Below are 15,676 nucleotides of genomic sequence, written 5' to 3'. Positions count from 1 at the left end.
GAAATAGAAACACAAAGTGGTAGGCTGAAGAGTGTGGGTTTGTGGAGCAGATGCACTGCTGAGATTTCTTACTGTGTCTTTACACATTTGCTTGAACGGTTGTGCAATTATCACCAATTGTAATATATTATCAACCATTTATTGGCTATAATGAAATTTTACTTGATAAATAGAGCCAATAACATGAAGCCAAATTGCTTTTATTGACTTAACAAGTGCCGAATCTACATATTCTGATTCATTAAAGTTGGTTTGCGATCCACCAATAAACAAAGAGAAAAGGAAGCAGTAACCCTAATATCGTACACGAGAAGCAGGTAATTATTTGTTGTTGGTATCAGATTGAAAAACTCCATATCATGCACTCCTAGTTAAAGGATCTTAAAGGAAGTGTTTGTGTGTTTTTGTTTGTCATTGTTGCACTAATTAGATTTTTTTTTACAGTTATGTAAGGGTATGTAAAATGTGTGTGTGTATGTGTCTGTATGTGTGTGCGCACTCTGTGTAACTGTAAAAGCTCCCTGGATAGCACATGATGAGCTCCCTGCTGCCTAATTTTACTCTCCTGCATGCTGCTAATGAGGAACAAGGCAGGAGTGTGTTTTTGTGTGTGTTTGTCTGCCTTCAAACATTGTGCAGTACAGCACTTAATTTTTGTTTGGGAGGGCATGTGTGTGGCCTTCAAGATCAATACCATTGCTGCTGAATGTGATGTTTCCACTTTACTTGGTAGAGTGACAGAAATAGAACTGGTTTGCCCCCGCTCTCTCTGCTGTCCACTTTCGGCTTCTGTAATACTCTCCGTTCACACATTTAAGAGGAGAATCGCATTCACTTTGCAGAGCACAAGTGTCTCTCTCTCTCTCACTGGTGCTACAGTATACACACACACTTGTGTTTTAATCAGAGCATCAGGCAGTAGGAGGCAGAGCGCTCGCTGCCTCTCTCAGTGAGAAATCTCTAGTATTGGTGGGAGCGTTGAGCTTGCCTGTTGGCACAGCGGCTCCGCAAAGACTCTCAGGGATGGAAGCAGAGAAAAGCGTTTTACTGCTGTTGCACCATGTTTACCTAAATACTTTGAGATATTAGTGGAATTGAGGTAGGCTTGTTTTTCTTGTTTGTCATTGTCATCTCTGTGTTTGTGTTCATCACCTCTTTGTCTCTCTGTTATCAAGTGTCCCCCATTCACTTCTTCACCTCTCGGTCATTTCCCCTCACTTTTACCACCTCTATAGCCACCCACTCTACTGCTCTTACATCCTTCCTCCTCTCTGTTCCTCTTTAATCTACCCACCTCCTCCATCGCCTCCCGTTGTTAGAGTGTTGGATTTAGTTTTATTTTAGCACAATGGCTGAACAGTAATCGCTCTGCTACGGCAACAAGTTCCTTCATATCCTTACAAACAAATGTCGGAGGATACTGGTCTTTAAACTGTAAGTGGAATACCTTTTATATGGTATTTTAGATAATGATTTATATATATTATATACAATGTTATTTTAGGTTTCCTTTATATTCAAGGTATACTTGAAGAGAAAGGAAGACATTAATCCAACCCTGCTAGAGGATGTTTGTTACAAGCTATTTTTACTGCAACTGCCACTGTGAGAAGTCACAGAGGCATGTGTGTTTGCTTGTTTGATTTTGATGACGATGTGACAGTTTGCATGTATTGATACCCAGAATTGGACTGAGGAAATAGAAAGCAGTAGCAGAATAGCTCTTTCAGACACATTAGGTTCTGTGTTCAAGACGAGAAGAACAAGCAGTCAGGTTTTCAATCCTGAACAGATTTTGCTGGGATTGGGATTCTTAACTGTTTTATTTCCTGGGGCACACAGGTCAAAAGACATTTAGTTTAACATCAGTTTGTTTTAAATTATAACAAAATAACTTTGTATTCATGGTTCTCACTATTCTGAAACACCTTTTGGTGGTTTGATTTGGGGGTTTTACTTTTACCATGCATTTGTTACACTGTGTACTTAAATTGTCGATGCAGAATTGTCAGAGATGAAAGTCTAGGATACATTTCAAAATACTCCTATTCCTTCACAGTAAGATTACAGCATTTTGTGTAGTTATGTTAAAAGTCACATGTAACTTGTGCTCACTTATCTTATATTTTTCTAAATCACAGACAAAAGAAATGACTTAAAATAGAAATATTGTCACAATGTGGAACTTGTTCCGTTTCGGTTCGCACACCTTATGTGGAACAGTTTGGAGGAATTGGACGAAAGAGAAATTGGTTTGAAAGCTATTAGTTGGTTCTCAGCTGGAACCAAAAATACAGTAGCAGGTTTTCCATAACCAGAAGTGAGAACTGAAGTGGGCGTGTCATATTCTACAGGTTATTATGCAATTTGCAATGCCTTCTGTTGACAATGCATCCTTGATTGCAATGGTTCTGCTCAAAGCTGATGGAAACACAGGTTGGTTTGCTAGATAGGATCAGGTTCCAATAATCTTGATGAAAACAGTCAAGAACCAGAGCTAATTTGGTAGAAAGGGGTACGGGTGTCATATTGTAAAGTAATCCTCAACTATTTGTATCAGACAAAAGAAAACATTTGAAGGAATCAACTGAAGCTCTGAAAAACTGTCATGTCACAGACTAATAGATTAAAAGATCAATCTAATAAATTATTGGCACGTATTTAGGAGAGTAAATTCTAATTAGCTACAACCGTGATTTCAGGTTGTTTGTGTTGTAAGGCCATATGTTCATATAAACCATATGAGGTTTTAAATCCTTCCATGCAGGTTGTTTTATCATTTGTCACAGACTGAGTCAGTCTTATGTAATTTAGTTACATCTCGGCCACATTGCTGAAATAGAAGATCCCTACGAGTGGCCGAGGGAGACGGTTGTTTTCTTGGATGGATTACTGCAGATTGGTGGAGGAACACATTAAATACACCCGTTCCAGAGAGGATTACCGAGACTCATTTACTTCGTCCTGACTGCTCTTTCTTAAGGCTTCTGCTTTCCTCAGCTGATGGCAGAGAGACGCACACGTGACGAGTTACTCATACCGTCTAACGCGAATTTGCAATCAGTAGCAGCAGTAACATTTGTACTGTGCAAAGAGAAACGGTTTGTTCAAGTAGATTACTTTACTGTGGGGACATTCATCAGTCATTTGGCAAAAGTTGTGACTTTGAAAGAGATCATCTTATAACACTCAGCCTCTCAGCCTCTCATCTTGATCATCTAGGAAATTGGGGTATTCCCTGATGAGTTGGAAGCCGCACAGTAGGGTCGTCTGTGACCTTGTACATCCACTCATTTAAAACTACCAGGCTCTTTTATTCCCATTATGCAAGCAGCACGACTCCTTTGTTCCTTTCATCTTATCAGACACGTGTCTCTGACCCGTCTGCCTCTGTGGTCCTCAACTCCAGAGAACATCGAGGGAGTCCAATCAACCCCTCAACCCTCCAATTCCCTCCCACCACCATCCCAGAAAATAAGGTCACATTGTGCCGCTGATGACTCCATGCTGCCTCTTTAAGCCTCACTGCAGCACAGAACCGCAGATTGAGCTGGGCAGCTGGATGGTTGGAGGGACGACTTGTGCCCAGCTGTCCTGCTCTCTGGCTTGAATTCACCTCAGAGGCACCAGTTTCCTCACGTGCCGCAGCACACAACCTCGTGTCAGCCTCGGGTCCTCATGAGAGGCAGCGTGCCAGTGGGTGACTGGAAATGCCATGTTGGAGATACAAGGAGCTCTGGGGATGATGGTGGTGAAAGAGTGCAGAATAATTGAATTTCAGGTGTCATTTTTATACTTTGAGAAACTCAAATCAGAATTCCAAACAGCTGACAAACGAATACCTGCTCTTTTATGTTGTTTTATCTTTCACAGGTCCCTTTTATCAGACCATTCGAATCAGGCTGGGCAGCTAAAACCACAAAAATGACCTTTCAAGTCCTGAATCATAACACAAGCGCAGAGGAAAATTGATGAAAGAGTATAAGAATCTGAATTGTCCTGGGAATAGCAACAAGTAGCTAATCCTTAGAGAGATTAATTTTTTGCAATTTTCATTTTTCCTGGTATAAACTGAGGTGTAAGACATATTTCTGTGCCCTTTTTAAGTAGAACCTGCAATAAAACAAGTTACTTTCTAGCAATGCAGACTGCCTGAGTTGATAATCGTAAATGCAATTGTGTGCAATGTCCTGATGTCACATTATACAGTCATTTTACAAGCTGTCTTTCCTGCTGTTTGAAACTCTCTCACTTATGCTCTCCACCCAGTTGGATATGGTTCAGTGGTGTTAACACTTTCATTGATTAATGCAATATCTTATCTTTCCTTTCCTCCAGGTCAATCCAGAGCCAACATGATCCCACTGAAACAGCCACGGAACATCAAAGCATCCAACGATACCTTGGCCTCCATCGACCTGGACAGCCTTGCTGAGCAGCCAGCTCCTAAAGCCACACCTCCACCACTACCAAAGAAGGCTGTGCCTCGCTCCAGCACTGAACCCAGCCTTGCAGGCAAAGAGCTAGCCCAGGGAGCCATGAGACCTCGAGCTGAGGCTAAACCAGGGGGCACCAACTTGAGTGTGGCCAATCCTCTCTACGACTTGGACTCCACCTGGGAGACAGCTAGTCAGAGCTCCTCTCTCAGCTCAGAGCCTCATCGAGCCCACGACCACGAGAGCGGTGACTCCCTGGAGAGGCCATCAGTCGCCACAGCCACCAACAAGGGCCGGCCAACAAACAGCATGTCCTCCCTCATTGCTTCACCTGCTGCAACCAGTGCCACCACGGGCAGAGAGAGGAGGGTCTACCCGAGTACAGAGTCTTTGGCTGGAAGGGGTCGTACAGCAGGTCGGGGTGCTGCTGTTGGAGGAGGAGCCTCCAAATCCCATAGACCTGCTCTGTACAGGGGCTTAGACAGCTGGGATGAGGTGGTGGGAAGGATCCGGGGGCTCCACACAGACACACTGCGAAAGCTGGCAACAAAGTGCGAGGACCGTTTCATGGCTGGTCAAAAGGATCACTTGAGATTTGGCACTGACAGCTGGTCCCACTTCAGACTGACCACTGGGAAGCCCTGCTGTGAGGCTGGGGATGCTGTATACTACACTGCCTCCTACGCAAAGGACCCACTGGTCAACTATGCCATCAAGGTGAGATATCTGGCTCTGTTTATAAATCAGTTTGTTCTGCCAAATGAAAATGCTCAGATTGCCCCCTTCCAGTGTGATGCACAGTGCCCACTGGCCAGGGGAATATTAAGCATTAAACATGCTGCTTCCTCTACAGTTTACTGAAAATGTACCACTTTTATCTTTATTCAGTCTCATGTTTACTTCCCCTACTAAGTTTAATTCATTTAACACAACATGATGTGTCTAGAAAAGGTAATACAAGCCTATTAACACCTAAATTTGCCAGTTTTATTGTGGCTGTCCAATTAATGTGGATGGTAAATGTAGTTAACTGAAGCAATAAAATCCTCAGTGTGCGCTATATGGACCTAGAAAGCTGCGTTCTCCTGCTGAAAAAATCTGATTGGTGTTAGGGAAGAACTACAAGCTATTTCAGTTTGGATCTAGCCTCTGGATAGCTAGGGGGCATGCTGCTGCTCATAAACAAAAGTTGTTCTCTTGCTCGTAAACTAGCTACATTTCTCAAAGTGACAATGCGCATCCCAACATATAAAGGCAGAGGATGTCTTGAAGGAGAATACATTTTGGCGTAAATGCATCCCTGTACATTTCGCTTTCTATATCAAATTTAGCAAGCACTGAGGAATTTATTGCTTCAATTGACTATGTTCATCAACAGCGATTGGTTATCCAACTAAAAAGGTGGGAAATTTTTCCTCTAATTCAGGTGAAATATCTTAATGGATTGCTGTTAAGCCACAACAATAAGTTGATAAGACATTTAGAAAAAAAATTATTAGTAGAGGAAGGAAATATTTTGATGATTGATTAATCAGGTATTTTTTAAGCAAAAAAGCTGTGCATTGTCTTGTTCCAGCTTCTCCTTTCTTTGTTTTATTAAACTGTAAACTAGTTTTGAAATGTTCGTTGAATAAAGCAAGACATTTAGAGATGTCACCTGAAGCTCTGGGAAATTGTGATGAAAAATCACTTTTCTATTTATCAAGGAACTAATTAGCAGATTAAATGGTAAAATGGATTGTAATTATATAGCGCTTTTCTAGTCTTAGCAACCTCTCAAAGTGCTTTAGAACACAAGTCAGCATTCACCCGTTCACACAAACATCCATACACTGGTGGCAGAGGCTTCCACGCAAGGTGCCACCTGATTTTAAGGAGCGATAACCACTCATACGCACTCACACACCAGTTGAAGAGCCACTGGCAGCAAATTTGGGTTCAGTATCTTGCCCAAGGACACTTGGACATGTAGAGTGCAGGGGCTGGGAATCAAAGCACTGACCCTTCGACTGATGGATGACCACTTTACCTTTTGACCCAGAGCCACCCCTATAAATAATGAAAATAGTTCCATCCGACACTGTTTGATCTGTCTGTTGTATGATTACATTCCTTGAATTGGTTGAGTCTAAAAATCTAGAATCTAATTTGGCCCTAAATATGTTTAAATTTAGTGTTTATGTTAAGTAATACATTGCATTGAATTACAAGTATTTGTTTGAAATACTCATACTGTGTTTGATCCTGAAATACTAACTGAAGCTAGTTTGTCCCACTTTCCAAACAAACTATTCAAAGTTTTCAGTTCATACTGAGGATTCATACAGTACCCTTTTTGCATCTTGTTAGTTTGAGTTCATTAGTGTGTGTGTTTTTTTTTTTTTTTTTCGAGTTCTTGATTTGCATTCCCCCTGCATCAAGATGTGTTTTTAGACAAATCTGGAGTCTGGTGATTTCTGTCCTTGCAGTAGATTTATGAAATCCTTTGTACTTTGTTTTTATGTTGAGGAATCTCCTCCCACTCCCTCAGCCAAGGCGGAGGACGGTGTTTGTGCTGAAATTTTGGCACTTAAACTTTGAGCCTTCAGGGCACGACCTTGTGCAATGAAACCTGTGTGTGCATGCATAAGGGTTTTTTAATATGTATATGTATATATATATATATATATATATATATATATATATATCTATATATCTATATATATGCATAAGGGTTTTTTAATATGTGTATGTATATATATATATATGCAATGAAACCTGTGTGTGCATGCATAAGGGTTTTTTAATATATATATATATATATATATATATATATATATATATATATATATATATATATATATATATATATATATATATATATATATATATAAAGTCGGTAGGGGTTGCAGTCCTGCCTTCTTGTAGTACAGAGTGTATTTGCGAGCAAAGAGAGAGTGGTGGTGTCGGGGGCAGAGCTTTCCGGAAGAGTTCTGAAGCTTAAACACAAAGCAGATATGGATGAAGGTCGCATTATTCACAGAATATGAAACTCTCTGTTCTCCACGGCACTTCAAAGCTTTGCCTTCATATTAGCAGCAAGCTCATGATAAAGTCTTGTTTTTTTAAGATGCTCATCCATAAATAAGGCAACCAGGAACAGAAGAAGAGAACAGGCCCAATTAAACTTTCCCCAACTCTCCATTTTAATGTGGCCCAGTTGAGCTCCTGCCTTCCTTAACCCCCGTAAGTGTAGTTGGTCCTCCTGCAAATTAGATTTTACATGCTGTGATATTTTTAATGCAGTGCTAATTATTCATAATCCACCTTGAGCATGTCTGCATGAATTCTTGACTCTCAGAGGAATTTACCAAGTGAGTGTGTGTGCTTTAAAGCCTTAAAGTATCTCTGAAATGTCAGCTTTAAGGAAAGAAGAGGGAATAATAAAGAAAATTAACTTCCTGTAATTGTGTCGCAACCAGCAACTTTACAAGTATGTTTTTAAAGAAAGATCAGTAGGCAGTTGTAGTGTGAGAGCCAACATGTCTAAACCAGTGAACATGCACATTCCTAAAGAGTTACACAGTGGGAATGAAAGGGAACACACTGCTGCAGAGTTCTTCATCACAACCCAATAAATAGTGCATAAATTATGCCAAGCACCACCAAGGTTAAAGTCTGCCTTAATGGAAGTAATAAAGTGAATTGATGGAGGTAGTAGCAGTAATAAAAGAACATACACCCACACACACACACACACACACACACACACACACACACACACACACACACACACACACACACACACACACTGTCTTACTGAAGACATGTTCATGCTGCTCAAACACAGAGGTCAAAAAGACACATTCTTTATGTGATATACAGCAGGGCGATAATTCATTATTATTATTGTCTTTTAGTTGACTCTTATTGTGATGATATTATGATGATAGTATTCATTATTTTAACATTAACCTCTCTGAGTTGCTACAGTAGTTCAGCTACAAAACAGTAGTTTCTTCTTGACCCCAGCGTCACATTGGGATGAGGGAGCTTGCAGAATCTGGGTGTGCAGTTACCCTTTAAAAATGAACAAAACAACTTTTTGTTTTACACCTATTAATAGCTTTTTTCTGATATAATACAGTGGAATGCAGTTCATCACATTTACTTAATAATTTGGTTTCAGTTTTATGTTATCTTTCATACATATGCCATGTCAGGATTTATGTCAAGAGTTGCTCACTTGAAAGAGAGAGTCAGAGCCAGTGATCATTAGTAGTTTGATTTTATGCCATTCAGAGTGGGTTCATGTAGTGGACAAAAATGTAATTCAGTTGCATAAAAATTAGTAAATTAGTAAATATTCTCATGTATATCATTATAGAAATCCTATAGAGCTGTAGAGCCCAACTCTAGATCGAGTTATTATATAAAAACTTTAATCCAAGATTTTTAAGAAATATTAAATTGCATTTTTTGTTTTTCCAAGACATGCAGCACTTAAGAGTCAGCATGTCCAACATTTGTTTTTTATTCCCAACTGATAAACAAATTGCATTTTTATTATACATAGCTGCCACCGTGTGCAGGAATTCATCACCTTCTTTTGCATGATGACATTTTCATATAGAAGCAAATAAAATTGCAGTGCACCTTAAAAGAATACTGATGAAATCACAGACAGGTGATGCCAGCATTTACAATACATGACATCAAACATTTTAGATAATACACACTGTGACAAGAATTTATTTTTGTTTTTATTTATTTTATTAAATTTTTTCTGCCCCAACAGATTCTTTGTCTGAACTGAGACATAATTTTCAATCATTTTTTAGTTATTGAAATGATGAACTGATGTTGGTGGTGTCTGCAAATATTATAGTTAAAACAGATAACTCATACAGTTAATATGAATGAAAGTTAAACTGGACTTTCCACCAAAAATATCTCAGTAATGTGTCATGACTTCTCTCCCATTGTTGGTACTTTAGTGAATGTTGTGACGTGTGCAGAGACCGATCATATCCTTGATTCTGCTTCTCTTGTCTGTGCGATGATCAAAGTGCCGAAAGACAGAGAGCTTACAGAGGCTGCTACTGTGGTTTAACAGTCAGAGACGCGCTATCACTGCTGTCTGTGACAGCCTGCAGTCTTTCTCTCTTCTTCTCACTGCTCTATATATCATTAACGCCTTCAGCTGCAATGTTCGAGAGAGGACAGGGAGTTTTGACACAGAAAACACATTTGATGTTTGAGTCCTCCTGTGCATTCTCTGCTAAAATGGTTTAGTTTGTGCCAGTGTTGCTGAAGGTTGCTGTTTGGCTAAAAGTCTCCCACAGCAGTCGAGGACAGTTTCTGTTGCTTGTCTGGTTTTATTTTATTTCATTAAAATGAAAAGAAGTCCATAAATATCTAACAGTGGAAAATTTATAGGGATTTCAAAAGTCTTAAAAGATGAACACTGAAGTAAATAAAGTTTCAAACATCAGCTTTCATCATCTAAAAGTTAGTGACATTTCAACCATGTGAATGAAAAAGAGCAGGCCATAAAGCAATGCATTTTGATGAGAATTTGTCAGGACAGTAATTTTTTTTGGTCTTTTTGGGTATGTTAGGGTGAAATTTAGGTTAGGATTAGGGTTAGTGTATGTCCGACCAGTTCTGTAACTTTCCAAAACTGATGCCCCAAAAGTAACACATTTGACACCATGAGCTGTGCCTCAGCTGTGCTGAGGTGAGAAATGATGCAGGTTTTGATCTCCCTTGTCTCGCTCACATTTTTCATTGTTTACACAACTATTTCTGTCCCTTTTTATGTGAGCAACTTAGTGCTACACTTTGAATGTCTTCCAGGAGAGACTGTTTGAAAATGCGCGTGCACATACACTCTCTCTCTCTGACAGCCGGCTCTCGGCCTAGCCTTCAAATGTGGCTGTTCAGAGCAAAACAAAAACTTTAGATTTCAAACGTGGCGAGGCAACACACTGAACGACCTAGTTTCAAAAAAGCAAACTGCCCCTCAGTGCTCTGAGACTTCCCTCCTATGTCTGTGGCTCAGCCACAAAGCTATTTATCCTTACTGGAGAGTAAATCTTTACCACAGAACTCAAATATATGGCTTGTTTTTTAAACAAGATGAATATTTTCCCAATGCATCTGGGTACTTTGGTCTTTAGCATACGCTACTCGGACAGGACTAGATGGGGACTTTTTAAAACTTGGTAGTAACAGAAACAGTAACAAACATTTGTTTGGTAATAGTGTATGCTGGACTGAATCAAAATGAAACACAGTTTCCATGTTGAAAGTAAAGGGAATAGTTAAAAAGTAAAAAGAACAACAATGGAGCACTATGGCACGTATGAATAAGACATATCAGGCTTTAAATATACATACAATACTTATTAGTAGGATCTGTTGAAAATAAAAAAGAAGTACAGAACATCACCAGACTTACCCTTTGTAGCAATAAAGGTATTATGGCATACAAATAGAAGTTGCAAATTGCTTCATGGTATGAGGTTTCTTATATCCTCTTTCTCATCTTTCTCCAGATCTGTCGGAGCAAAGTGAAGGAGACCCAGCAGCAGTTTTTCCACAGCCTTGCAGTGAGACAGAGCCTGGCCGTCAACTTCAACATCCAGCAAGACTGTGGACACTTCCTGGCCGATGTCCCCACCCGCCTGCTGCCCTGGGAAGAGGAAGAAGATGAGGAAGAAGAGGAAGAGGATGAGGAAGAAGATGTGAATGGGCTGAAGGAGAAAGAGAAAGAGATTAAGACTGAAACCAAGACAACAGACTCCAAAGCTTCGAATGGTAAATTAGATGAAACCCCAACAGCAGGTCACATGAACACTGCAGGCCGCTTGAAGAGTCGAGTGGTGGTCATCACACGTGAGGTGCCCTTCCAGACGGTGGCGGACTTTGTCCGGGAGGGCGTGGCACGACACACTCATAACCCGGAGCTGTACGAGCGTCAGGTGTGTCTCCTGCTGCTGCAGCTGTGCTCCGGCCTGGAACACATGAAACCTTACCATGTGACCCACTGTGACCTGCGGCTGGAAAACCTGCTGCTGGTCCACTGCCATCCTGGCAACCCCTGGAATCTGGACATTCTTGAGCCCAACAACAACAGCAGCAGCAGCAGTTCTGGTGCAACCTCTGCCAGTGCTGCTGCTGCTGCCGCCAACGCCACCTGCCCCGCCCGCCTCATCATCAGCAACTTCTCCCAAGCCAAACAGAAGAGCACTCTCATGGCTGCTGACCCTGGCACGCTGCGCGACCAGTCACGCCTGGCACCCGAAATTGTCACAGCGACTCAGTACCGCAAGTGTGACGAGTTCCAGACAGGCATTCTCATCTATGAGATGCTTCACCGGCCAAACCCATTCGAGGAGACACCGGAGCTGAAGGAGCGGGAGTACACCTGGGCGGACCTGCCACCGCTGCCTGTCAGATCGCTCTATTCACAGGGTCTGCAGCAGCTGGCCAGGTTACTGCTCACCGTCAACCCCTCTGAAAGGATTCGCATGTCCGAGGCCCGGGCCTGCCTGCAGTGTCTGCTCTGGGGCCCTCGTGAGGACTTGTTCCAGGCGCTCGGCTGCAGCAGCTCAGGCCCCATGTCAGGGGCCACATCCAGCCAGCGTGAGGCCACCCTCCAGAACTGGCTGGACCTGAAGCGGACTCTGATGATGATCAAGTTTGCCGAGCGCTCAATGGACACGGCTTGCGGCGTCAGCCTGGAGGACTGGCTGTGCTGCCAATACCTGGCATTTGCCACCACGGACACCCTGAGCCGGGTGGTGCACATCCTGCAACAGCCGCAGCCACATCCTCAGAACCAGAGCCAGCCAGCACACGCAGCACAGAACCAAACTCATCAAGCACACACCCTCCACATGACTCAGTCACAACCACTTTGAGTTCCTCTATCCAGCTGTTACTATGGCAACAGATCCAACTTCCCCTGTGTCTGCCGACGCTAATGTGTGATGTGAGCTAATAGTCAGCTTTGTTGTTGCAGCAGCCACAGTGCTCACCTAAAACTAAACAGCTGGTTGTGCAATGTCTGTGTTTCGTTCATGGGCGAATCAATCCACAGAGCGAGAGGCTGTGTTCCCATCTAACAGGCCAGGCTTCATGATCAGGGTTATTCTTAGCACTCATTAACAACAGCGGGATGGTTCAGAGTCCAGCAGATGAAGCGGCTGTCAAATCCAGTCCAAGACAAACTGAAACATTAGAAGTTGGCAGTGACTTTTCAGACATCTCTTTTCGGTCCAGTTCATCTTCAGTTTCTTAAGTTTCTCACATCTCGTGTGTGTTACGACATGTGTGAGGAAATTTTTTATATTTTTATGGGGTTTTTTCAGCCAGTTTCTGTAAGACTACAGAATTGTGACAGCTTTATATTCGATATGATTTGCATGACGGATGTCTGAGGGATTCATTTGAGCCGTTGTCAAATGGAATACATTTGAGAAAGTGTTACGCATAAATATTCTATAAAAACGTTTCATCAGACATTTAAAGATTCCCTTAATGTCCTCAGTTTCTGGAGAGAGAGCTTCAGAAAGTATCAGAGATGTTGATTTAACTCACACTATTACATAGTGTTGGATTTTAAGTAACAGTTCATTCTTCAAAAGACTAAAAGGAGAAATTTAGGGAATGAAGAAAAAAAGGAACAGTCAGAACAAACTCTCTAACCGTTGATGGATTTGTCCTTCAAAATCAAATCTAATCACGGTGAAATATTTTATTTTATAACTAGACTGATGCAAAAGTGATGTTTTACCACTGAAGCCAAAGATCTGCCACAAAGAGTCAGTTTAGAGAGTTCAGATATCTTTACAAGTTTACTACAAACTGCAGTCAGACATGATTACACTAACTAGATGTATTATTGGTTTGTACAGCTGAGACTTCAAATCAGTAAAATGTCAAAACCAGTCTGGAGTTGAATTTAACAGAAGTTACACCATTAAATGATGTTGTATCATACAAGACTACACTTTTGCACAGGGCTTTGAGCACAGTTACAGTAACAGGTTATAAACGTTAAAATGGGACACAACTGCCCTGGCTGATGGTTTGGTTTCCTGTCGGAGTATGTGCAATTAGTATCTTTGTTGTTTCCTTTGGAGGTAACAGCTTATGAACATTTTTATGACATTATGCAGTCTTTTACTAATCCTCTCTTCCATTAGTTTTGTGGCACATAAACTGATTCATTTCAGTTAAATCCTACAATTTAAGAAACAAAGTCAAGTTCGATGTAAAGAACTGGGAGACGGGGATGTTTCAGGGACTGCAAAAAAGTTCTTCTTTGTCTATTGTGTTGTTTTTGTCAAGTTGTTTTGGAACGATTCTGCGTTACGGATGACATTTGCACATTCAGTCTGAACGTCGGCACTCCTCGATGGAGGCCGAGGACGCGATGATGCAGAGAGACTGAGAAAAGTTCCTGTGAGTTTGGGGAACTGGATTTGAATTGTTTTGCAGCGTGTGGAATGTAAAGGTTTGCCTGGACTGGAACGGACATTTGGACCTGGTCTCTGATCTGACGGCTTCAGAAACACACTCATCTTCCAACTGAACCACTTTGTTTCACTCTTTTATGTAATAATCAACCACAGCCTTGAAGAGAAACTCAACCACTGAGACTTGCTTCCATTCCTCTGCCTTGTTTCCCCGTCCTCTTTGTTCTCATCCTGCCAATAGGATGGCAGACCCTGCATTGATGCTCTGCTTGTCACTCTAAGGATTTATTCTGCTTTATTGATCAGTATCAATCAGCTAGTGGACGTACTATATGAACACAAGCCTCATCTTCCCTATTAAAACAATAAGAAACTGTAAACATTTAGACATGGGTTTATTTGCGGTTATGATGTTCCAACACATCTTTTAACTCAGAACCAAACACGACTCTGTGTACTTCTGTCTCCTGCAGTATGTTCCCTTGATACAGGATCCGGGCGGACGATGTTTTCAAACTGACACTGCAAAAAGGCTTTCAAAAGTTTACTCTGATTTGCTCTGGTTCAGTTTGTTTTTTCATATCTGTAAACTACAGCAGTTCAGCTTGTCACTGGGGGAAAAAATGTACTTTTGGGATCAGGATCCTGTGATCTTTTTGCTGCAGATGTACAATACAAGACTTAATGGTCCATGGAGTGAAAATGAGACAAAGCAGGTGTGAGTTTGTTGCTGCGTTTTAAAGGGTTTGTGTACTAAAGGAATGTGTGTGGACAGCACTGGTGGCTGTCCTTGTGTCTAGAGATTTAAGCCTTTATATAGTATATATAGTATAAATATATATAACCTTTATCTATTTTAATCCACACACTATTTTGTCGAGTACGGAGCACCTCTATTTCTGTCTTTAAAGAGTCTAAATATCATTTATTCATGTTTTAAAGCTTTACTTGACTTTCTTCAACCTCGCTTGTTTTGGGGGAAGAAAACGGTGAGTAGTTATCACTGTCCTAAAAAAAAAAAAAAAAAGGATTAATGAAAAAAGATCTTTTAATCTTCAAGCCACATGATAAGGAGCATTAATATACAGAACAATGTACAGTATTTTTACCCCTCTTGTAAAGTTATCTGCTTAGGAGATGAACCACTTTGAACAGAGGCTGAAGGATGACCTTTGAACGCACCATTAATACATTCATCAACTGTGCGGCCTGCAGCGAATATTGTGTATTTTCTCTCTTTGCTCTGTTCTTTCTCTTTGCATTGTTCTTTGCCACTGAACTGAAAAACAGAAGCTCTCTTAGGCTTTCTAGTAATATGTGTACAGTATGTCTCCTGGCCTGCCGCCATTTATTGTTGATCAAGTTAACCAACAGTAACAGAACAATAAATATATGTTTTTATATATACACACTCTGTGCCAATGTGTTATTGATGTTGTGGAGTGCTTGATTTTACCCTCCAAGGGAGAAAAACTAGAATTTATTGTGACTGGACAGTAGTAGTACTAATTTTATTAGTGATTAATCTGCCAAATATTATCCGGAATAATCCTTTAGTTTATAACATGTCCAAAAAAAGTGGAAAAATGCTCATCACATTTTCCCAGAACCCAAAATGATGTCTTCAGATTGCTTCCTTTGCCAGTGCCTACTCTGGAACCAGTTCTTTGTGTTACGACAGCCAAAGAACTGTCTCCCAGCCAGTAAAAACCGGCTCCAGATTGGCACCAAAACTTTGCTAACCAAAGATTTTCACCAAATCCAAGGTCCGAG

General features: G+C 41.0%; 1 protein-coding gene across 1 annotated transcript in view; it reads left to right on the top strand.

Annotated features, from left to right (window-relative positions):
* peak1 (pseudopodium-enriched atypical kinase 1) overlaps window positions 1-15,314 on the top strand; it is a 29,016-nt gene extending 13,702 nt beyond the window's left edge. Inside the window, exons 3-4 of the mRNA XM_073472525.1 lie at window positions 4,339-5,153; window positions 10,976-15,314. Coding sequence (XP_073328626.1) covers window positions 4,339-5,153; window positions 10,976-12,343 — 2,183 coding nt within the window. The 3' untranslated portion in view covers window positions 12,344-15,314. The remainder of the gene's footprint in view (window positions 1-4,338; window positions 5,154-10,975) is intronic.
* The last annotated feature ends 362 nt before the right edge of the window (window positions 15,315-15,676 follow it).

This window comes from Pagrus major, chromosome 8, assembly GCF_040436345.1.
Source record: "Pagrus major chromosome 8, Pma_NU_1.0".
In the NCBI taxonomy this organism is placed as follows: Eukaryota; Metazoa; Chordata; class Actinopteri; order Spariformes; family Sparidae; genus Pagrus; species Pagrus major.
This window is presented reverse-complemented; position numbering and strand designations above follow the sequence as displayed.